The sequence below is a fragment of the Fundulus heteroclitus genome, chromosome 17, assembly GCF_011125445.2.
Source record: "Fundulus heteroclitus isolate FHET01 chromosome 17, MU-UCD_Fhet_4.1, whole genome shotgun sequence".
Lineage (NCBI taxonomy): Eukaryota > Metazoa > Chordata > Actinopteri > Cyprinodontiformes > Fundulidae > Fundulus > Fundulus heteroclitus.
In genome coordinates, this window is record NC_046377.1 from 4,941,600 (window position 1) to 4,966,891 (window position 25,292).

The 25,292-nt window shown below is 39.6% G+C and overlaps 1 protein-coding gene across 1 annotated transcript in view; it reads right to left on the reverse strand.

Annotated features, from left to right (window-relative positions):
- The window catches only part of LOC110369429 (mucin-2-like), a 44,065-nt gene that overhangs the window by 13,656 nt on the left and 5,117 nt on the right, over positions 1–25,292 (reverse strand). Inside the window, exons 6-24 of the mRNA XM_036148852.1 lie at positions 24,630–24,690; positions 23,115–23,200; positions 22,695–22,890; positions 22,452–22,577; positions 22,227–22,347; positions 20,678–20,813; positions 20,500–20,577; positions 20,337–20,406; positions 20,108–20,245; positions 19,821–19,970; positions 19,297–19,391; positions 19,061–19,193; positions 18,629–18,872; positions 16,598–16,638; positions 16,268–16,356; positions 15,900–16,054; positions 15,683–15,821; positions 14,962–15,066; positions 14,568–14,762 (exon numbers count right to left, since the gene is read on the reverse strand). Of these exons, the coding sequence (XP_036004745.1) occupies positions 14,568–14,762; positions 14,962–15,066; positions 15,683–15,821; positions 15,900–16,054; positions 16,268–16,356; positions 16,598–16,638; positions 18,629–18,872; positions 19,061–19,193; positions 19,297–19,391; positions 19,821–19,970; positions 20,108–20,245; positions 20,337–20,406; positions 20,500–20,577; positions 20,678–20,813; positions 22,227–22,347; positions 22,452–22,577; positions 22,695–22,890; positions 23,115–23,200; positions 24,630–24,690 (2,358 nt within the window). The remainder of the gene's footprint in view (positions 1–14,567; positions 14,763–14,961; positions 15,067–15,682; positions 15,822–15,899; positions 16,055–16,267; positions 16,357–16,597; positions 16,639–18,628; positions 18,873–19,060; positions 19,194–19,296; positions 19,392–19,820; positions 19,971–20,107; positions 20,246–20,336; positions 20,407–20,499; positions 20,578–20,677; positions 20,814–22,226; positions 22,348–22,451; positions 22,578–22,694; positions 22,891–23,114; positions 23,201–24,629; positions 24,691–25,292) is intronic.

Consider the following 25,292-nt stretch of genomic DNA (forward strand, 5'->3'; position numbering starts at 1 on the left):
GTAAGATTTTATGATAGATAATCCTCATGCTTTACAGTTACAGTTTTTCTGGCATATACACATATATATATAAATATATACACATAAATACACACACACACACACACACACATACACACATTCGTATAAGACCTACGGAGTGAGGACCGAGTAAAAGCACTCACAAAGTGAGGACCGGTAGTTCTGAGCTACTTAGAAAGATAACGTTTTTATTTTCTGTCACCAGGTGTCACAGACACACAATACACCACTTCAGATTTTGCAAAAGAATTAAATTAACAAAAAAGTTTTTTACCATCAGTGTGAGGACCGAGGAGTTCAACCAACTTTTTTGACATTTTAAGTAATTAAGAAGTAAATGTACTTAAGATTTGAAAACAAACATGTTTTTTTACGTTTTACTGATTAATGCACTGAACAATAATCCAATGCTGTACTAAAAATGAAAGCTTGAGGTTGTTTGGCTCTGATTTATTACCCCCTGATAAATTAAAAGTTTTAACAAAATAATCCATTGTACTTTGAATAATGTTTATTTTAGAAACAAAGCATTTTTTGTGGACATTAGCAGAGCCTAACAACTGTTGTTCCTAATCTGCAGCATGAATTCCTCTTGCACATTGCAGAATCCACATGCATGACTCTGATTGGATAATAGCTTGATGGGCCATCTGCAGGTTGTGAATGTTGCAAAGTTGAGGGTCGGGGAGGGGTCACTCAGTGGTTGCTGGCTCAGACTTAAGACTGAGATATTTCCTGTAAAAACAGGCATGACTTTGCACTCACTTTTATTCTAGGGGCATATTGTTTAGGATTCTTTTTTAGTTTTTCTGTATGATTATTTTTAATTTAGTTGTCATTGGTATAAAAATATTTTTGTTTATATACAATAAACATGCTGTACTGCCCTAAAAAGCTCGATTTAATTAATTTATAGAAAAAGGTTTGTGTCATAATTTTAACCGAGGCTGTCATATATTTAATCATAACAGCAATTCCTCTTTACACATATTTTAAACAGCAAAGAAATCTACTGTTCAAAATGTTAAATGTCAGAAATCCAAAATTAAAATTATTACTTTACAGGAAGAAAACAAGATACACTATGATTTCTATGATTTCTTAAATATCTGCCCATAACAAGCATTAATTGGTCCCCAAGGTAATTTTATATAGGGCCTAAAGTGATACAGGCAAGATCTTTGAATGGAGTCATGAGGGAAAATCTGCCATTTTGTGAAACACTTGTTTTGCCTTCCTGCTACAGGTGGGAGAGGTTTTGGCAGGAATGCATGGTACCATTTGTAGGGGAAGAGTTGATAAAGAGACTGGCTCATGCATGACATTTTAACTATATCCTACAGCCTGCAGTATGGTCCATCACTGTTCTGCACTGACATACCAGAAATGGGATTGTGTTTGACACTGTTGTTAAGGCTTGGAAGATTGGATCTGGATGTGCGTGGTATTGTTGTGAAGAGCCTGATTAGATGATTAAAACAAGTCCTCCCCCTTTTTCATAACCCATTTTCAAGTGCCAGAACTCAACCCTAAAATCATGATTGAGGCCTTTGAGGCTTTCTATTAGGCATAGGCTGGAAGCAAATACTCTCTTTCATCAAAAGCTTAAAAGCAATCTTTTTCTGGGGCTGAGTAGAGGGCAGCATGCAAACAATTGGAGCATGCACAGAAAGTTGAATAGAGGTTCCCTCAGTGTCCGAGAGAGACATTTGTCATCTAGTCTCTGAACCTGCTAGGAACAGGTTGGAGGCCCAGAAATGATCCACCCATAGTGTCACCAACCTATGGAAAGTGGCATAAGATTATTTTTTGGTCAAAAGTTCAATTTTGGCCCAGATTTGGTGAGGCTTTGTGACTGAAGGAGGCCAATCTGACTGCTGACCTTTTGTGACCTTTGAGGTTTTTCCCTTTTTTGATGCACTTTTCAGTGGAGGATTTTGATTACTCTCACAGTGTAGCACCTCCTGGTAATGCGGAACACAACCCCGTTAGCGGCTAAGGACTGTCATGTTTCTAAACCTAAGTAGCTGTAGGAAGGTTCCTGTGCTCCACTGATGCACCAGAAATGGGAGTGTGTTTGACCCGGCTGCTATGGCTAGGAAGATCCGATCTGGATGTGTGTGTTACAGCCTTTAAAAGCCAATTTAAACGAGACCTCCCTTTTCTCCATAACCTGTTGGCAAGTGCCAGAACTCAACCCTAACATGATGACTGAGGCCTTTGAGGCTTTCTATTAGGCATAGGCTGGAAGCAAATACTCTCTTTTATCAAAAGTTTAAAAGTTATCCTTTCCTGGGGCTGAGTGGGGGCAGCAAGTGTACAATAGGAGCATGCACAGAAGGGGTTCCCTCAGTGTCAAAGAGGGATAAATTTGCAGTCTGTCCTCCGAACCTGTTAGGGCCCGGTTGGAGGCCCAGAAATTACCCACCCGTTCCCATAGTGCCACCAACCTGTAGCAAATGGCATTAGATCCCTTTTTGGTCAAAAGTTCAGTTTTGTCTAAGGTTTGGTGAGGCTTTTGTTACTGAAGGAGGCCAGTCTGACTGCTGACCCTTTGTGACCTTTCAGGTTTTTCCCCTTTTCGAGGCACTACTCAGTGGAGGATTTTGATTAATCTCACAGTGTAGTGTCTCCTAGTAATGCAGAATACAACCGCATTAGCCATTAAGGACTTTCATGTTGGTAACCCTAAGTAGCTGTAGGAAGGTCATAGAAAGTTGGGCTCTGCCTACTTTGTAGAAGATTTAAGGGGGAAGCTGCACAACAAATGCGGGCAACATTGGACAATGTGTCTCTGTGTCATGAGGTGTCAAAGGTCAATTTTTTGCCCATTCTTGCCCCTGCCACGCCCAGACAAAATGGTCCAGTGATACCAAACTCTCAGAATCCACTCAGGCTAATGCTCTGAACAGCATTTGTGAAAATCAGCCCTCTACGACAAACTCAACCAATTTTGTCAACCCTAAATGATACAGGTAGGTTTGTAGGAGAACTAAAAGACACTTTGCTACTGAAGAGACACCTGAAAAAATTGTACTTAATATTGAGCCACCTAGATTTCCAAGCACGTTCCAGGCTGCATGAGAAACATGCCCTGCGAATTTGGGGTCTGTAACTGCTCCAGGGCTGAGGGACTGCTGTTTAAATGCTCACAAAAGTAATACTATTGAGGAACATGTCCAAAATGGAGTGTGTTTGTTCTTTTGAGGTTTTCTTGGCACTGTTGAAACAAGGCTAATCAGACCATCAAAACAACACCAACCATTTCCTAATTAGCCACTTCTATATCCCACAAACAGACATAATTTATCACCAAGGTAATTTCAATTAGACCATAACAGGGCCCTTTAATACATTTGAATGTAGTCAAAAAGGAACTTAAGGCCTCTCACAATGAGTGTGTTTGAACCCATTGCTTCACACTGCAGAGTCTGATCTGGACATGCTTGGTACCGTTAAAAAGGCCTAAATGATATGAAGAACAGAAACCCATGCATGACTTTGTCACTTCATTCTGCAAAATATAAATGGCACCAGAACATTAGACCTTAGTGCTCCAAGGAGATCCCAAAAAGCAATTGTGCTGTGTGTGTGTGTGTGTGTGTGTGTGTGGGGGGGGGGGGGGGGGGGGGGGGGGGGTTATGGACGTCGGAGGCCATCATTTGTTATGTGCCATCCTCTATGAGTCCTTAAATATCCTCCCATAATACGCTTTAATTGGTTCACAAGGCCGTTTAAAATGGGGCATAAACTGGTACCAGCAGGAACTTTGAATAGGGTAATTAGGGAAGATCCGCCATTTTGTGAAACACATTTTGCAAAAGGGGAAGAGCTGACCAAGAGACTGTTAGATGCATGATCTTGTAACTATATCCTACAGCTCGCACAATGGTCCATCGCTGTGCTCAACAGCCACACCAGGAATGGGAGTGTGTTGGACCCTGCTGCTGGGGCTAGGAGGATCCGATCTGGATGTGCGTGTTACAGTTGTCAAAAGCCTGATTAGACGATTAAAACGAGACCTCCCCTTTCTCCATAACCTGTTGGCAAGTGCAAGAACTCAACCCTAACATGACGACTGAGGCCTTTCAGGCTTTCTGTTAGGCATAGGTTGGAAGCAAATACTCTCTTTCATCAAAAGCTTAAAAGCTATCTTTTTCTGGGGCCGAGTGGAGGGCAGCAAGCGAACAATTGGAGCATGCACAGAAGGTTGAAAAGGGGTTCTCTCAATGTCCGAGAGAGACATTTGCCATCTAGCCTCTGAACCTGCTAGGACCGGGTTGGAGGCCAAAAAAGGCCAACCCATAGCGTCACCAACCTATGGAAAGTGGCATTAAATAATTTTTTGGTCAAAAGTTTAGTTTTGGTCCAAATTTGGTGAGGCTTTGTTACTAAAGGAGGCCAACCTGACTGCTGACCTTTTGTGACCTTTGAAGTTTTTCCCCTTATTGATGCACTTTTTAGTTGAGGATTTTGATTAATCTCACAGTGTAGCATCTCCTGGTATTGCAGAACACAACCCCATTAGCGGCTAAGGACTGTCATGTAGCTAACCTGAAGTGGCTGTGGGAAGGTTCCTGTGCTCCACTGATACACCAGAAATGGGAGTGTGTTTGACCCGGCTTCTATGGCTAGGAAGCTCTGATCTGGATGTGCATGTTATAGTTGTGAAAAGCCTGATTAGACAATTAAAACAAGACCTCCCTTTCCTCCATAACTTGTTGGCAAGTGCCAGAACTTAACCCTAACATGACAATTGAGGCCTTCTATTAGGCATAGGCTGTAAGCAAGGACTCTCGTTCATCCAAAGCTTAAAAACTATCTTTTTCTGGGGCCAAGTGGGGAGCAGCAAGTGAATAATAGGAGCATGCATGGAGAATTAATTTACCAAAATGTTTTTTACCATTAGAGTGAGAACCGAGGAGTCCAACCAACCTTTTTGTCATTTTAAGTAATTGAGAAGTAAATGTACTTAAGATTTGAAAATAAACATATTTTTTTACGTTTTACTGATTAATGCACTGAAGAAAAAGCCTATGCTGTACATAAAATTAAACCTTGAGGTTGTGTGGCACTGATTTATTACCCCCTGATAATTTAATAATTTTAACAAAAGAATCCATTGTACATTGAATAATGTTTATTTTAGAAACAAATAATTTTTTATAAACATTAGCAGAGCCAAACAACTGTTGTTCCTAATTTGCAGCATGAATTCCTCTTGCACATTGCAGAATCCACATGCATGACTCTGATTGGATAATAGCTTGATGGGCCATCTGCAGGTTGTGAATGTTGCAAAGTTGAGGGTCAGGGAGGGGTCACTCAGTGGTTGCTGGCTCTGACTTAAGTCTGAGATGTTTTCTTAAGTAAAAATAGCCATGACTTTGCACTGAGTTTTATTCTAGGGGCATAATGTTTAGGATCCTTTTTAGATTTTCTGTATGATTAATTTTAATTTTGTTATCATTGGTATAAAAATATTTAGTTTATATACAATAAACATGCTGTACTGTCCTAAAAAGCTAATTTTGATTAATTTATAGAAAAAGGTTTGTGTAATAATTTTAACTGAGGCTGTCATAGATTTCATCATAACAGCAATTTTTCTTTTCACATATTTTAAACAGCAAAGAAATCTACTGTCCAAAATGTTAAAACTCAGGAATCCAAAATTAAAATGATTACTTTACGGGGAAAAAACAGCATACTCTATGATTTCTTAAATATCTGCCCATAATAAGCATTAATTGGTCCCCAAGGTCATTTGATAGGGCTTAAAGTGATACCAGCAAGATCTTATAATGCAGTCATGACGGAAAATCCGCCATTTTGTGAAACACTTGTTTTGCCGTCCTACTGCAGGTGGGGGAGGTTTTTGCAGGAATGCATGGTACCATTTGTAGGGGAAGAGTTGATAAAGAGACTGGCTCATGCATGACACTTTTACTATATCCTACAGCCTGCAGAACTGTCCATCGCTGTGCTACACTGACATACCGGAAATGGGAGTGTCTTTGACTCTGCTGCTAAGGCTAGGAAGATCTGATTTCGGTGTGCGTGGTATTGTTGTCAAAAGCCTGATTAGACAAATAAAATGAGACCTCCCCTTTCTCCATAACCTGTTGGCAAGTGCCAGAACTCAACCCTATTATGACGATTGAGGCCTTTCAGACTTTCTATTAGGCATAGATTGGAAGCAAATACTCTCTCTCATCAACAGCTTAAAAGCTATATATTTTTGCTTGCCGAGTGGAGGGCGGCAAGCAAACAATTGGAGCATGCACAGAAGGTTGAATAGGGGTTCCCTCAAATCAGATAGAGACATTTTCCATCTGGCCTCTGAACCTGCTAGGACCCGGTTGGAGGCCCAAAAATGACCCACCCATACCGTCACCAACCTATAGAAAGTGGCATTAAATTATTTTTTGGTCAAAAGTTCAGTTTTGGCCCAGATTTGGTGAGGCTTTGTGACTGAAGGAGACCAATCTCACAGCTGACCTTTTTTGACCTTTAAAGTTTTCCCCCTATTTGAGGCACTTTTCAGTGGAGGATTTTGATTAATCTCACAGTGTAGCATCTCCTGGTATTGCGGAACACAACCCCATTAGCGGCTAAGGACTGTCATGTAGCTAACCTGAAGTACCTGTAGGAAGGTTCCTGTGCTCCACAGATACACCAGAAATGGGAGTGTGTTTGACCCGGCTGCTATGGCTAGGAAGCTCTGATCTGGATGTGCATGTTATAGTTGTGAAAAGCCTGATTAGACGATTAAAATGATACCTCCCCTTCCTTCATAACCAATTGGCAAGTGCCAGAACTCAACCCTAACATGACAACTGAGGCCTTCTATAAGGCATAGGCTGGAAGCAACAACTCATTTTCATCAGAAGCTTAAAAGCTATCTTTTTCTGCGGCTGAGTTGGGTGCAGCAATTGAACAATAGTAACATGCACAGAAATTTGAATAGGGTTTCCATCAATGTCAAAGACATCTGCTTTCTGGCCTCTGAACATGCCAGGAGCTGGTTGGAGGTTCCTTGCACCATAACTCTGGGGACCATAGCGTCACCAACCAATTGAAAATGGGACTAGATCCCTTTGTGGTCAAAAGTTCAGTTTTGGCCCAGATTTGATGCTGTTTTGCGACTGAAGGAGGCCAATCTGACTGCTGACCTTTTGTGACCTTTGAAGTTTTTCCCCTATTTGAGGCACTTTTAAGTGGAGGATTTTGAATAATCTCACAGTGTAGCATCTCCTGGTATTGCGGAACACAACCCCATTAGCGGCTAAGGACTGTCATGTAGCTAACCTGAAGTACCTGTAGGAAGGTTCCTGTGCTCCACAGATACACCAGAAATGGGAGTGTGTTTGACCCGGCTGCTATGACTAGGAAGGTCTGATCTGGATGTGTATGTTATTGTTGTGAAAAGCCTGATTAGACGATTAAAACGATACATCCCCTTCCTCCATAACCAGTTGGCAAGTGCCATAATTCAACCCTGACTTGACAACTGAGGCCTTCTATTAGGCATAGGCTGGAAGCAACAACTAATTTTCATCAAAAGCTTAAAAGCTATCTTTTTCTGTGGCTGAGTTGGGTGCAGCAATTAAACAATAGGAGCATGCACAGAAGTTTGAATAGGGTTTCCATCAATGTCAGAGACATCTGCTGTCTGGCCTCTGAACCTGCCAGGACCTTTTGTGACCTTTGAGGTTTTTCCTCCTGTTGAGGCACTTTTCAGTGGAGGATTTTGATTCATCTCACAGTTTAGCATCTCCTGGTAATGCAGAATACAATCTTGTTCTTACCGTTTCTCTGTTCAAGTTTCAAAATTATACTGTCTTTTCCTGCTCAATGGTCCTCCAGAGAGTTCAGCAGCCTTAATGAGCTGAGCTCTGCTTTCATCCTGTCACCAGCCCGTTAACCCCATCATCCCTGCTGTTACCAGTCTGTTTTCATGTCTACCTGTTACCTGCTTCTCCAGGACTCTTCTGCCATCTACACATTGTTTAATTAATTTTAATCTACACATAATTATATTACAAAAAATTTCAACATCATGTCTAGCTTGAATATCATGTTCCCTGTCTGGGCATTGAATAAGTCTGAAGGCATATAACCATTTTTATTTATGCATAAAGCCTGAAAATACATATTTGGTTGATATGGATTCAATCTATGTTTTGCCTACACTATAAAAAATGTACTGCCTATATATTAAATAATAAACTGATCACTAAAAAAGGCATTCAATCTGGTAAGATTTGGGTGCAGCGCCAAAAGAACACCTATAGGGGGAGCAGTAGAGAACCAGTTTGGTGGAAACCTGAGTGCAGTTGCAGAACTATACACTAGAGGGACCTAGTGAGAAGAGAATTGTGAACCTTCAGACTCATTTTACATAAAAAATGAGGACCTTTTATAAAAAAGACAGAGTAACATCTATATGGCTAGTAGAGCTCATTACTATATGAAAGAAAGTGAGGACCAGGAAAATGTCCTCGCTTCCCAAAATTGACCTCACTTTGTTGGTTAAAAACTGGTGATGGTCCTCACTCTGACGCAAGAACAAACACATATATACACACACACACACACACACACACACATAATGAATGGGTTGGAGATAACCCCCTTCATTAATGTAAAAGCGAGCACTGTTGGTTGTAGTAGCAGTAGTAGTTTGAAGGAATATTGTAATGTAATAGTAAGTAATAGTAATAGTAATTTCATCTTTATTGTCATTGAAACATACATTGAAACATACATTGCAACAAAATTTGTTCTCTGCTTTTAACCCATCACCCTTGGGGAGCAGTGGGCTGCCATGTGCGGCACCCGGGAAGCGTTCTGGGGTTAAGGGTCTTGCTCAGGGACCCAGAGTGCAGGCACTGGGGATCGAACCGGGTACTTGCATCCTTCTCTAAGTGCAAGCGCGCTGCTCTAACCACTTGGCCCACGGGGGGTCTTGGCCGAGTGTGAGGGGGGTGGGGATGTATTACATGTAGCAACATTTTAATATCAATCTATCTGGCTGCTTATTTTACTCCATGTTTCCCAAAGACAGTACACTAAGAAAAAAGTGGGAGCTGGCCGAGCAACGGGATGGTTTTGTTGCAACGAATCGATCTATGTTGTGCAGTGAGCACTTGAAGGAAGAGGACTTCGACCAGACAGGACAGATTTTGTGGCTTAAACTGAATGATGTCATATCATCTATATTCACTTTTCCAACTTCTCTCCAAGAACTAGATCAGTGCTGCTGTCAAAACATACTCTTAAAAAGTGGCAGATGGTCACTGATGAGTATCTGTTTATTGTACAGTTTAAAGTGCTATTTGTAAAATTATTTACACAAGAAGTAGGAAGCTATCCTGTTGATCTGATTTATGATAAAAGGAATTGCGATGAATAGTCTATGAATATATATATATATATATATATATATATATATATATATATATATATATATATATATATATATATATATAATTTGTGTGTGTTTACTATATTAATAATATGTAACTGCAGAATATGTAACTGCAAAATATATAACTGCGTGTATATATCTCATCCAGTTGGACTTCAGTTTAAATTGTTTTGGCTCTGAATGAATATGTGTAATCTAACTGAAAGGTCACAAGCATTGTGAACATATGATTAACATGAGATCTGAGATGCCTCCTATTCATTCTGACAGCAGCTGTCTGATCTGTGGTCTGACCCAAGATGGCCGCCCTATAGGCACGTCGGCCTAGGGTCCGACAGCGTCCAATGGAGCATCTACGTATATAATTAGGGTGACCAGACGTCCCCGATTTCCAGGGACAGTCCCCGTTTTGGACAACCTGTCCCCGGCTAAAGCTGTCCACGGTAATGTCCCCGATTTTACCGAGGGGGAAAATGTTGTGTAGACTGTTATTATGGTACAGCTGTTGCGTGCAGAAACAGGTGTTACGGTAGCTGGTTGCGCTGCTGTTAACATAAAGACCAGCAGCTGCCATTAAAACCCGAAGAAGAAGAAGAACAAGAACAAGAAGAAGAGCACACCACTTTTAAAACAGAAGAAGAAGAAGTGGAAGTTCGTTGTCACAACCGGTGGCAACTGATGGGGAACTGTCTAGTGTTATGGAAAGTGTGTAAATCGATTAATTTTATTTGGATCGGGCTGATCCTGTGATAAATGTTTGGTTTGTGTCCAGGTTAAAAATAATCAATAAAAAGTAAGGCTAGACCACGAGTTGCATGGGTAAAAGACACTGAATGATTGAAAACTCTTTGTAAGGTGCTAATCTGATACAGCGGTTCTCCAGGGATCAAGAAGGCTTCATCTAAAGATTGTGGTAATTATCATTTTTAGTATTTAATATGATGAGATAATAATAAAAAATAATAATAATTGGAAGTTTTTATGTTGTACATTCTAATATTGTTGGAAGTGATTTTACTTATATAATGTCTCTGTTTTAGAATAATACAGGATTGATACAAGAGAGAGGAAGAAGATAGGAAGATAGAAAGGAGATTAAATATGAGTGGAGGAAAAAAGGAACGCTGATGGAAAGAACAGTTGACAAGAAGGGAGAAAAATTTACTTAGAAGAGTATTAATAAAGTTCAAGTGATAAAGCGTTGACATGATTTGAGTGATAAACTAACGTATTGAGTAATGTAGTGTGCAAAGTATGCTATGTAAAACAGAGTGGCTATATACTCAGGTTTGAGTTGAGAAGCCCAATTGTCTGAGGATATAACCTCTTCCTGAGTCTCTGCACTGAACATGAGTTTCACTGCACTTCCCTAGCCGTGGCAGAATGAAGAGGCAGTTTAGTTGCATTTTTTTCTTGTGTTTTAAAAATGTCTGTTCTGCGCATAATATATCCTCTTCTTCTCCTCTTATTTTATCCAGACCTCTGGATACAGTGGCTGATGGCTCTTTAGAAGGCCTCGAAGAAACCAGAGATGATCACATGTTAGCTGGCTCGCTGACCGGAGTTAACTCACCTTATAGGAGCAAACAATATACTTGCACATCAACTACTACCATACACAAAATTTAGTTATACATACTTTAAGTAAGTTTATACCACTGAGCTATATTATACACTGGAGTGCTGATTTTGCCGAAAAACTGAAGTCACTGGCCGCCATCTTGCTACTCCATACACTCACAGAATCCCATAGGATTTGGTTGCAACAACAAGCAGTTTTCTGTCTGAGTAAAAAACGTTTCACAGGTAATTCTACAGTCAGTGGATGTACTAACACTATCAACTACTAGGAAATTAGGTGCTGAAATATTTTACATGTTATTCATATTAAATATATATATGTGTATATATAAGCATGTGTGTATATGTATACATGTATATATATGTATACACATATGTAAATATATGATTTTTACATTGTTATTTATATATTTATAAATGTTAAACATATATATATATAAATGAATAAAATGCAAAATATTTCAGCACATGACTTTCTCAGTACTTGATATTTTTAGAACATAACATAAAACTATATGGCATTTGACATTTTAAAAGTCTTAAGTCCCCCCTGAAGATGAGAAAATCCTCGTTATTCGATGCTGTAGCACACATATTCCCTAGTTACTGGGGGGAAATAGGGAGTACCAATATGGCGGCTGGTGGCTTCAAAGCGACTCGTTCAAACAGACGGTGATTAGCACTCCAGTGTATTATATAGCTCAGTGGTTTATACATGCTCATGCTGCACTACACACTCAATCACTTGCATTCATGTCAAGGGGATTTCCAAGTGCACAGCTCCACTTCTTCCTGAACCTCAGCAGCTCCTTTGCTTCCTGTCTTTCATTACTGGACAGACTGATTAATCCAGGTGTGTCTGACCTCAGAAACCAGCCACACACACCTGGGTTAATCAGTCTGTCCAGTAATGAAAGACAGGAAACAAAGGAGTTGCTGAAGTTCAGGAAGTAGTGGAGCTGTGCTTATAGCCCGTTAGTGGGAGAAATTAATCTGCTACTTTGAGATGCACAGGCCACTGATGCGGTCAGGTGACAGTAAGAAACATATATCATCCTTTACCTGCAGGCTTGACCACTACTTCTTTTTAATGTTAACGCAGAAAAAAACTATTACATACCTATGGGTATGTAGATGTGAACAGAATAAGTATTTGTTGCACTTTTTTTGAAAAGATGGGGGAACTCTCTCTCCACAGACAGCCACAGGCTAAATGTTGGTATTTACTGGTTTTTCTTTTCCTCATGTCTTTCTCCCCTTACTGTCCCCGTTTCCTAATTTCATCTTGATGAGATGTATTGCTTTTCATGTACGAGCAAGAAATGTCCCCAGATTTGATTTCAGAAATCTGGTCAGCTTATATATGTCTATGTGGCAAACCCACAGCCCAACCAAAATAAACATAGGCAGCACGGGAAATGACAAAACACATGTGACAGCAGCAGCTATCACATGTGTTTTGCTGTTCTTCTTTGAAAATGAACAGCAAGAAGTGCCCTGACCAGTGTAAGTTGTTGTGGTTTTCTATAAAGACTCAATAGTAGTGGCTAACACCAACCTATGGTGGGTGGGCACTAGGTGTCGCTTCGCCCAATCAGCTCGGAGAGTTCTACTGAAATTCCCTCCTTTTTTCTAAATGATTCAAATGGAGCAGACCCAGATTGATAATGTGCAGAATGTAGAGTGCTACACATTATCAATCTGGTTGGCAACTGGTACCCTTTTAACACAACATTTCCCATAATGTAAATCATCTCCACAACCAATTAAGAACCAATTAATTAACTTTAGAAAAATATCACGTGTTGGCAATATAACTAAGTAAGCATTAATCTGCTTCAGACGTAAGAAAAGGACCATTCTGTTTAGCTACAATTCTGTTTTAAGGTTAGCAAAAAATATAAGTGACAAACAGTGATGTCTGTTTAGAGAAGATCCAAAATAAAGAAATAGAGAAAATAAAATAAAACAAGAGAGAAGAAAATATTTTTTTTCGTGTTTATTTATGTACTACCATCATTTAGCTCTGCAGTACATCTAGCTGCTACAGAAAACTAGAAAAGGGGCTGTTTAATAACTATGTTCAATTAATGTTTATAATGTTTGGTATTTTTTAGCTTTATTTTTTATAGTCTGATTGGGGTTTTAGCCCAATGGTCCACTTATCAGTCTACAGACAAAGAATAAATAGACCAAAAAGATAAAAATAGAAATGTTTTTTTTTTCTTGCAATGCAACTGTTTAAAGGAAAAGTCCGCTCAAAATCAGAATTCAAACTGCTGAAAGTACTTTAAATATTTTGGGCTTGTTTGAGAAAGTGAAGTGGATTGTTTCGGCTCTAAACTAAGTGACACTGCTGCATTTAGACACCAGCAGAAATATCCCTCCGCCTCATGACGCACTGAAGCTCATCCTGCCATAGGAGCAGAGTTGAAATAAGTAATGTTTTTTCCACTTTTACCCGATGTGTTGGAACATCCAACTGCCATGCACGTGGACATTGTTGCTTCAACAATAGCTGTCGTGAATTTCAATGGTGAAGTCCTCTTGAAATCCGAAATAATTGTTGTTGATCGTAGCTGTGTAGAACGGTTCCTATTGAGTTTGCTTGTAAAGCGCGGAGAACTGCCCTCGGCTCACCGCAATGTTACATCACAGGATGTGATGTCAGGCAGCAGTATTTGCCCATATTTGGGCAATAATGGCCGCCCCCCATTTCAGTTATCTCAACGACAATTTATGTTTTTATTTCTTTACTGATTAACGCTAAATTCATTAAATCACCACAAATGTATTAGTTTTAGTTATAGCTAATGGTCCACTGATTTTTGCTTTTTGACAGGACTTCCTCTTTAAGTAAGATAAGTAAATGTTATATTAACATTCCCCGGTGATGGCTTTGCATATGAGAAGTAGAAGACGTGGAGGAAGCAGCTGGGAGCAAAATGTGACGACTAAACTTTAGGGCTATCCCTCTCACAAGGTGCTTTGGGATACCTTGTGAGGACTTGGAGGTAGGGGAGAGGCCCATACCAGAACTGCTCGCTGTGTAGACCAACCCTTAAATATGCTCTCATGAGTCTCCAGAAGTGTCCAGTAACACCAGCAAAAGTTGACAAACTTGTTGAGAGCTTTTCTGAAAAGGCAACACTGCACTATGGCACAAAAACTGATCAGCATATTTAGTAGGTGTATTTTGTTGAATTTTTCATGAGGCTTAAACCCATGCAACATAAAACATTGGCTGTGTGTTGGCTTTAGATGGATTTTGCCAGACTATGGTTGGTTTTTGAAGATTTTAATCAATCTCTGAAGGCAAAGCTGAATTTTTCAACAATTGCACGGTTTATATAAACAAAGGTCTTGGAAATAAGTTTACCAGCATTGATTGTGCTCTTGCAGAATTTGATGTTACTAATTATAGCCAATAACAACATCTTTAAAAAGATTATTTGAGTTGCTTTTTTTTTTTACTCGACTAAAAAGAAGTGAATACAAATGAGTCACCTTAACAATAATCCCAATCACTCACCCTCCAGTCTGGATGGAGTTCTATGGTGATCCTTGTGTGCCTGTCCCAAATCAGAGTTAGACCTTTGCTGGGCACTAAGACTATTATATAGAGCCCCACAGAGTGTGTGGTGTAAAGGGGTTCTTGCTCCAGAGTCCAACCATCTTGGAGTTGTCTGGTCACCTTCATGTCACTCAGTGTCAGAGTGACTTTGTCCTGAAAGGGAAAAGTGTAAATGATGTGCAATAAACTAACCTGCTGACAATATTCCCTCAGCAGACCATTAGTAAAGTGACTGGAGAGGAAATAAGTTGATGTACATTGATAAGACATTAAAAACAAAGGGTTAAATCATCAGGTAAAAACACAGAATGTGATATATGTCCTTGATTTAATTCCAGAGAGAAGAACCCACCTTCAGATCCAGAACGACGGTACGAGAACAGGTGAGGGCTTCATCACAGCAGGGCACACTCTCCACTCTGACAGAGAAGGAACCGTTTCTGTATCCGCAGTAATCCTTAAGCAAGGTCATAGAGATACTAGATGTTAAGCAACAATTAAAGAAAGTCATTTTGACACTAGGGCTGGACGATATAGAAAAAAAGCCTATCGATAAAATAGAAATCATATAGACCAATATCGATATTTATCAACAAATTCAAAACATATGTTTTAAGTGAAACCCTGGGCTTTGTAAGCTGTTGCTTAACAACCTATTTTTAGATACAGAACACGCAAACACTGAATTCAAACTCAACCCTTTATTCAACTACCTTTTTACCAAAACTGCAAGTCTTTAAAAAAGAGAAAAGAACACATGCTCTTTGTAATCTTTGAAGGGGGCGGAGCTTGGTGACCGCCTGGGTTTGAGTTTGTGATTGGTTGGGAGGAAGTAATGACTGTAATATTAACTTACATTATATATACATTATATATTGCATTCTAGCCTATAATGTATATATATTACATACATTATTGGCTAGAATGCAAAAGGAAGGAAAACTTATTCTATTGAACTTTTTATTGACCCTTTTTTTCTACCATCGACATACATCTATTGATCGATATATATTGTTATTGAATTATCGTCCAGCCCTACTTGAAACGCTCCACTGTGCGTTCGGGGGCCTCACCTCTACAAGCGTGTACTGACAGTGTCCATCAAAGCGATACCATTTAGAGTCAAAAGTCTGATAATGTCCATTTCCATAAACTTGGCACTTCCCTGTGCACGTCTCATCTGTGCAGCTCCACTGGCCCTGGATACAGGTGCTAAAAGACAGAAGGATGTCAGTATGATTACCCCGGGTGTTTTTAGGGACACAAGTGGAGCAGCAGCGGGTGTGTTACCATGTTTTACAGTTGGTTTTGACTTGCTCTCCTGCACTGAACTCTTGGCCACTGTACATACAGGTGCAACTATTTCTGGAAACGCATCTCCCATGGTGATCCTCATACTGATTGGGAGGGCAGTAACAGCCACTCACACAGGTCACATTGGCATCCTGAGCGTGGTATATCAGGAAAGAAAATGTCAAATTTTGCTACGAAAAGAAAAAGATGCCATTGTGCAATCTGGAGAAGTTTATACTTTCCAGGGTTAAAACAAATAAAGCTTTTTTCTGTGCTATATTTTTTTATTTAAATACTGATATAAATAGAAAACAAAGGAATGTGTTTGAAGATTACCTACATAACTCATTAGGGGTGAAGCTTACCAAGGGTTTATTGAGGCCGTCACAGGTTTTCTGAGCCGTGTTCTCTGGAAACTCTGAGCAGTGAAGACAAACCTTCCCGTCTCCGCAACCTGACCCAACATACCAGAACATACCAAGAAGTGCATTAGTGAAATGCACATTCAAGTGCTTGTGTCAAATGCATAACAATGAGGAAATACATTTTCATTATTGAAACAAACGCTCCCATAGGGACCAACACGGTACAATCAGTCGTCGAGGGAAATTTTTTACTACTTTTGTTTTTCAACATTTTCTTTAAATAACATCTTTTCATTTTAGTGGAAATGACGTATGATAGAAATTATTTACCACAGTCCTTGGAGCAGTGGAGTTTTCCATCCTCACAAAGGCTGTAAGAGAAATCATATTTGAATAGATATACATGATTACATTTTATGTTACCATATAGACTGGATAGAGTCAGCCCCAGAGAAACTTGTCTGTATAAACATATTTCAAATATTAACTTAGGATCAAAAGCCAGACTATATCTTAACCATATCTCTTTGGCATCTTGCCTCTGTCCTCATCTAATTTATAACCATATTTTCTCCACAGCTGTCCACCTACCTTATCCCACTCACCTGCTTTTTGGATAACCCCAGGTTTTTCCACAATTAAGTTTTTACATCCTTCTTCATCCCTCTCTTTTTCTATAGCTTTCATTACCACTTTTCATATCCCCCATCTCCCTCATTCCTTTTTACAATCCCTTTTCATCCCACCCATCCCCCTCTTCCTTCCTTTGAATTATGCTTGCTCTTAGGGGAAGGGCTCTAGAGAGCTTCCAAACAAATGACCAAATCAAATCTGTACATCCTAGCTTGACAGTGTCAAAGTTCAAATTCAGGTTTAGTGCCCCTGAAGGCCACTGGCAATACTGCACTGTAGCAAAAACAGTCTTCCTCCATGTTTTGGAATCTGATAGTTGACCATTTCGGACCAGCAGATTAATAAGTTACACAGTTACTTGTAAAGGCAAAGTCACATTCCGTCCTCATCAATATGTAGGATGTATCGTGTTTGTACATGAAAAATATGTCTGATCAGGTAAGTGTCATATCTGTTATTTTTAGTGACTGCAGTCAAAACAAAATAAAGGTATAAGTGCTTTTAAAGCACCACCGTATACATTTAGACCGAAGTATTAGCTTAATTTGACTGCCGTCACCTAGAATGTGAAAGCGCTGCTCTAGGTCACATGACCCAGTCAGTGATGGATCCGACCGTCTCCAGTTACCATGGTGAGTTTTTCGAAGGGCATCCCACACAGAGCATCAATACGTGCTAAGTGCTGTATATTGACCTGAAAAATCATTGATTATATTTCAAATTAAGCTGATACTTGGATCAAACCTTAACCTACTCACCCTCTTGACTGACAGCGACTAGTGCCGACTGACCTTTTCCAACAAGCAATCAGACTGATGGTTTTTGCCCAATTTTATCTCTAACTTTTGGTATTCAAACTTGTTTGAATACCAGAAAGTCAATTCATTACAAAGTCTTGTCTAATTTCCACCCAAATACATTTAACTTATTATGCATAATTCCGTCTGTTCCTTTTTCCTAAACTACCACCTGAGTGTTTCTATGTTTGTAATGCTAGTCCCCTAATGAGACAGAAACCCCATTCAAAAGCTGAACACCACTTCTTTGGGTTAGGGTTAGCAGTGCAGCCCAGCATAACACAAATTTGAAATGAAATACAATCCCTACTCTAAGCAGTAAACAGTTACCGATTCTGATGACCGCTCGCATAAAAGAATAAGAAAACTTGTTCAAGACAAACTAACAGATGAGTTATACATTTTCATCTACTTTTGGGCAACCTACCCTGACCACCCACCTGCAACAACCCCCACCCTCTTCCTAATGCTGTCCTGTCTTAAACCCGCCACTTAGCATAATATATTGTAATGCTTTAAAACTTCATATAAGTCATCACAGTACGTATTGTGAATTCAAAAATACATCAACTGATGTACCGATTTGTCAAGTGGTTTGCAAGTACAACTCCTCCCATTTCATTTCCGTGTGTTCTCCTTTTATGGGCTACAAGCCTGTTTCCAGCACCCCTCCCTGTTTTTCACAAAAACAGTTTAGCTATCTAAGCTATCTAAGCAGAAACCTAGGGGTACAGGGCAGAGTGAGGAGCAAGGGCTGAAATGGCATTAGCCTAAATCCTCTTCTTCCAAACTCATATGAATCTCCCTGATGCAGTCTGACCATCTGATCCATCGGCTCCCCATACCTTTGTACTTTCTGACTAAACCAGTGGAAACGCATCGTTTCGATGGTAAAAATGCATGAAAGTTTTCAGCGTTTTCATGAACTCACCACTGTTGCCCATCAATAATGCTAGGTCCTGGTGGTGTCATACCCCCACTGTGGTAACACATGCATTGCCCCTTTGGGGTGCAGTTGTCTTCCTGGTTCAGATAGGTTCCCTCTGGGCAGCCACAGCCCTCAGTTGGAGAGTTTTCCAGCTCACAGCGAGGGTCGCGGCCCGACAGGGAGCGGCACGTGTTGTTACAGGCCCGAACATTGTAGGAGAACTCCATGTTCTTCTGACATTTCAAAGCTTTAACACATAATTGCTGCTGGTGTTAAAAAAAACCTGGATTCTGCTTATAATTGGCATGAGATGCAAAAACTGTTGCTAGTCTGGGATGTAGACATATAAATATGTGAGTGTGAAAAAATGAAGACATAGGGTTTTATAAAATGTTTTTTGTAATGTTCAACATGTTTCTTGAAGCCGTTACTCACTGCAGTTGGCAGCTCTTCTCCAGTCCCCAAGCTCAACACCCAGAAAGGCACAGGCATTTGCATAACTTCCCAATGAAGCACACAAACACTGCAGCAGATTGTTGCCACAGTTACATGTTCTCTGGATGCAAGCCTAGAATCAGTAATAGATCATTGTTAATTCATCACGTTTAGTTAATGTATTAACTCACTGAAAATGTCTTAGAGAACCGGTCGTTCAATAAAAACATTCTTACTGTGTGGTACGGATCAGTTGGGATGTACGCATGGCACTTGGCAAAAATCCCATTGGGGTCATTCAACACAGAGCACTTCTCATCTGCAAATATTTCTGCAAGTGTACACAACGAAACAATAAAAAGAAATGTGTTGGCAAAATCATCCAGTTTGAGGGACAAGATGGAATGAATCATCTGAGGCAAATACTGTATGTTTGACTTTCTTGACACCTGTCCACCTTATTACTGGAGGAGTTATGGAAGTTGCAGTAAAGGGGGCTGTTTAGGTGGCTGATCGTAGCAATGTCCGTTTTTCACGTTACAGGTTTGCAGTTTAGCAAACTTTATTTTATTTTGCACACTGCCAGACCTGAGGTCCGATTACATCAGCAACAACAACACTTATTGTTGTTCAGGTCAACCTCACAAGTGTCTGTCGATGAAGGGAGTCAAATTATAATCTTATCGCACTGATTGGGTCTGAGAGAATCAGTCTGTGTGTAAATCCGATCAATGTTCAAGTGTCTGTATGCAATGGTTACCATTGTCAGTGTTTATGCAGGGGTTGGGGATGTCCTCTGGACAATCCCCCAAACTCCAGGACAGAGCGAAAAGCTTCGCGGAACTCTCGATGATCCCACTGCTGGTGGTGAAATCGTCTGTGGTATCATCGTTTCTGTTGCCGCACAGACCTGAAAGAAAGCCTGACTTTAATTGCGAGACCAACTGGATGATTGTGCACATGACATACCTCATACCTATTTTTTTTTATGTTTTAGACATTTATGGAAATTTAGCTTGTAACAGAAATGTGTATTTTGCTCCCAACCTGAGATCTGGCCATTAAGCTGTTTTGGTGGAGTGATGGACAGCAGGATTTCAGGGAACACCTGGACTTGAAGCTTCAAACCAAAGGTGGTATGAACTTGAATGTACATGGAAGACTGCCAGAAAATGAGCACTGAATCTGGGATAAGACAAAGATTAGCAGGAGATGTCATTGCTGGAGAGGCTAAGTACTCTGGATGTATTATATGGTTAGTTTCTGTCTGTCTTACCAGACTCATAGAGCTCAGTAATCTCTCGGTCTCCAACTTTAACCTTGCCTAATGTAAATGTATACATTTCCTGGAAATTTGGGTACAGCATGTATAAATATAAATTGCTTGACATGGACTTTTTAAAAACTGTCCTAAGGCAGTTGCATCACAGTGTCCATACCTGGATAAGCTGCACATACACAGCTTTCAGAGAAGTTTCCGTTTGCGAAAACTCAATTTTGATGGACCAGTTTAGGCCCTGCAAGAGTATCAGAGAAGTTTGTGCAATTAGTTTAATCAGCCAACGATACTGAAAAACTGAGGATGGGGTGTGTGTGTGTGTGTGGGGGGACCTTTACCTGTGATGCTATGTATGTGCATTTACCAGGAACTCCGAACTGTTTGCCATCATATGTTGTGACAAACTGTCCTTCAATGAGACATCTGGCCTGGCAGGAGTTTTCAGAGCATTGCCACCTCCCGCTATCACACTGGCTGAGACCAGAAATCACAAATTCAATGGAAAAATACAATAGGGTGTTTTTAATTTAAAATTATTTTTTGGGTAGAACAGCTTGATTACGTATATATTGTGATTTTCTTTTTTATTATTAGTCAATACAATTTGCATTTCACTGCATCTTATGTCTTTCTGTGGAAAAAGAACAGTTTCAAAAAGGGAGATCAGGGATATAATCAAAAGGATTTAATACCAAATCTATCAAGAAAAGTATGACATACACATTTTTTAATTCGTACTCTATTCAGCATTCATACTAAGAAAAGGTGTTAGGGTCAAATGTAGCACTATGCTCTTCAGAATAAATACAATGTGGTCCTTTTCAAAATTCCTAGCAGCTCCCATGCCTGCAGTGTGCAGGATATCTTGCACACAAACGGGCACAAGATTTGGATTCAGCGATGTTTCTTCTCTGGTCTTCCACAACCATGTGACTGCAAAAAAGGCTATATCTTTTAGCACCTTTGCTCATATCCAAGATTAGCGGATATCAGTGTTGTAGTACTCGAGTCCGAGACTCGAACTCGAGTCCGAGTCATTAGCTAAATTTAGAGACTCGTGACTTGACTTGGACTTGCGCACTGATGACTCGAACTTGGACTCGGACTCCTACATTCAGATCATTCTGACTCGGAAATTTTTTTTATATCATTAGGCTATAATTTTAATATGTCATTAGAATATTATTTGGCGTATGATTTTAATATCTAAATTATTAGTGCAATGTGGTGGAGTGTCAATTTTTTTTTTGTTTAAAAACATGTAGGCTATGCTTACTTTAGTGCGGAACTTGGACTCGATTTGATCAATAAGGACTCGACTTGGATCAATAGTGACTTGACTCGGACTCGACTCTGATTTTGTTTTGAATGACTTGGACTTGACTCGGACTTGAACACTGGAGACTCGAACCTGGACTCGGACTCGAGGCATAGTGACTTGACTACAACACTGGCGGATATACAGCTTCCATATCAATATGGACCACAAAAAGTATAACATTTTCCTCAATATTGGATTTCTAGTGTGCCTTTGGACGTGATACTGAGAAGCAAAGAAATAATCCACTCACGCAAATAATTTTATGTACATTATATGTAATAAGTATATATACGTATATGCATAGATTATTGGCTGATTTAGTCCTAATTCTGAATGTTCCTTCAAGCGCTGTTATGACCATAATTGTAACAAACCATCTATGGCCATCTTTCTGGCAGAGGAGTTAAACAAATTATCACAAAACTTGCCCAAGAGCAAAGGCCCTCTCCCAAAAACCATAGGAAAGACCTGGAACCAACAGGTACAAACTAGAAAGGTTCTAAATTGAGCTGGCATTGTGAGTCAGTACCGATGCTCCATAGAGCCCAGATTTCCGGTCCACTCACCATGTTTGACAATTGGTGGTGCGAATGTCTCCTGTAGAGTAGATCTGATTAATAAACACACAGGGGCAACCGTGGAGACCCATGCACTGTTGTTCGTCAGCATGATCATTCAGCACCTTATCTGCAAATACAGGTAAAAACGTTGAAGAACAAGACACCGAACGGCGACTAAATGATAAACATCGACACCGATGTGTTGTGTGGCTTGAGCTGACAGTTTCTCACCCGCAGGACAGACACAGGAGCTGGTGTTCTCCACGCCGGGTAATCTGGGGTCTGGGTTTGAGCATGTGGGCACAAAGGGAGAACCCTCCTCTATGTAAACCAGGTCTCCAGGACACGTCGGTGTAGCTGCAGTCGCCAACATAAGCAGACAGAATCCTCACAGGGTTTTTAAACTTAGATGACAAGGTATATTCGGGTGATATGGTTCCTCGTTTCAGGTGCATTCATGGAGTGATCACGTACCACAGTTGGTTATAGCTCTCCATTGGTTCCAAATGTAACTTCTTTTTCCACACATCAGCGCAATCTCTTTGAAGAAAGCACACATGACGTCGCTGCTGCCTTCGTAGGAGTAAGCATTCTCGTCACAGAGGGAGATGTATTTAGGCGTTTGGAACGTCATACAGTCTATTGCTTGTGAGAAGAACTGCCTGCACAGCTGCAAATGTGACCAGAGGAACCAGAAATCAGCTTTCATAGCAGCATTTTGTTCAGCGTGCATGAGTTTGGGGCCTAAGCTTGCAAGTTTAAATACAAAACAAAGAAACTGTTTGTCATGCAAAATAAAAACAGAATATTCTCAAATATTTTAAAACAGCAACTCTTATGCTGTAAGAGGTTTACTTTGCCTTGGCTTGAACTGCAACAATAAATGCAATTTACCGGATTGAAGCGAGGCTGGAGGTCCTGAACGCGGCAAGTGACGTCAGCAATCAAACACTTTCTCACCAGCTCCTGGAGGTTGCTCACTTGAATGAAAATGTGTATCATCAGGGTCATGAGCAAACATCGGAACACATTTTGTATCATAAGCCTATTAATTAGGTTTAATATAAATTTCATCTAACTTTTTATGAATGAATTTACTAAGAATACTCTAAGCGTGTCAGGGTGTTGGTGCAAGGTTTGCTGGGTGTTTTAGGAGCTGATCTGAACGCACAACTTGTCGAAGGCTTATTCGGCTATGAACTGTAACCCAAGGCTACTATTCACACAGCCTCATGAATATTGGACAAAACCAGATTAGAAACACATTGCCTGATCCACCGAGTCTTAATTCCAGATGAAACATTCAGATGGTAAAGTCAAAATGTGGCACAAATAACATGAAAGCATGGGGAGGGGGATATTCGGCTGGCAAATCTGACCCACTTGGAACCTATTGTTTAAACACCACCTTCCTCCTGAGCATTATTATTAACCATCTCCATCCCTTTACAACCAGACTGAATCCCTTGGCTGATGGGTAATTCCACCATGTCATAAAGCTCAAATCATCTCAAGCTGATTTATTGAATATTACAATTACTTCAGCGCACTCCAGAGGGCTCCAAAGTCACCAGATCCCAAACCAAGAGAACACATTTTAAATTGGCTTGCATCATAGATGTGCAGCTGGAAAATCTGCAGCAATTGTACTATACTTTTATTTCAATCCAAACCAAAAAAAAAAAAAAAAAAAAAAAACTCTGAGGAATGTCTCTGACACCTTCTTGTGTCCAAATAAATACCACGAGGAATTAAAGCAGTTCTGGGGGCATAAGGAGTACTAGAAAGGAGGATTTAATGGGTACCTTGACTGTATGAAGTAGTAGAACATTTACATACATTTGTTGAAAACACCCCACTTTTGATTGAGAGGATGGAAGTCAATAATACCTTATAAGAGTATTGGATTTGAAAGCCTTCAATCACTAATAAAGATTAGTGATTTTTGTCATTAAGAGGGAAGAATTACAAAGATTATGGACATTAGATTATTTTGTACAAAAAGATTCTTATTTTTGAAAGTTTTTTTTATAGTGAAAGCTGTAATTAGATACATTCCTTATGTTTACTAGCATATCATGTTTTGTAGTTCAATGCCAAATCAGATTAAAGGATATCTTGAAATCTTATCAATTCTGTCGGACACAATCAAAGCAGTAGTTTCCTTGTAATAGTTTCCATAAATAAGTACATACTATATAAAAGCTTTGAAATAAATTGTATTTAAAGTCCATCAAACTGTGCTTACGATGGGGTTTTACATCAACTCAACACGTCTCGCACAGTAGAAGCAAAATAAAAAGAAACGCTCAAGATTGTTGCACATTATAGTATCTATGTAGCTCCATAAAAACAAAGAGTTAATTGCTTATTGTGTTATGCAAGCAATATTAGAACAAAATATCATACCTGAATTTTGTATTGAACAGAGTCCACTCAGGTCAGAACTCAGATCTTGCTCCAGCTCAACCTTCATAATAAATCAAAAAAAGAGACTTTAGCGGTTGTGTATTAGATGATCGGAGTGTTATACACTATAAAACATAAAACAGGTCAATGCAAACTTACAGAAATAAAAGCAAAATACATAGTCTTCCTCATCACTAATTACCGCTTCAAAAAACTTAGCAAAATGCTGATGCAATTTTTAAAGAATATGTATCACAGATGTCAATAGAATAACAAGGTGAAAAGGCATCTGCTGTCTTAAAGAAGCCATTTTTGTTGTAAAGCAACCTTGAAAGATAAGCTCCATCCCCAAAGAAATTTAAGTGTATTTTGATAAAATGTAGTTGCCATAGAAATAACTAAAAACATGGTTACATCTCAGACACCTTTCATCTCAGTGACATTGTTAAAATAGCAACATTTGTGACAGCTCATTTGAATAACCTAATAATAAATGGAATGAGATTTTTTTTCTGAAGGTTAACTTTTAAGATCTTTGTTTAGGTCAAATGTGACCTGTCTCGACAAATGTGCAAGAAAAGGCCAATTTTCAGTTTAGCTTTCTGAGCAAAATAAAGACAGGGACTATTCAAGCTTGAATAACCTCGAAATGTTCATTAAAAA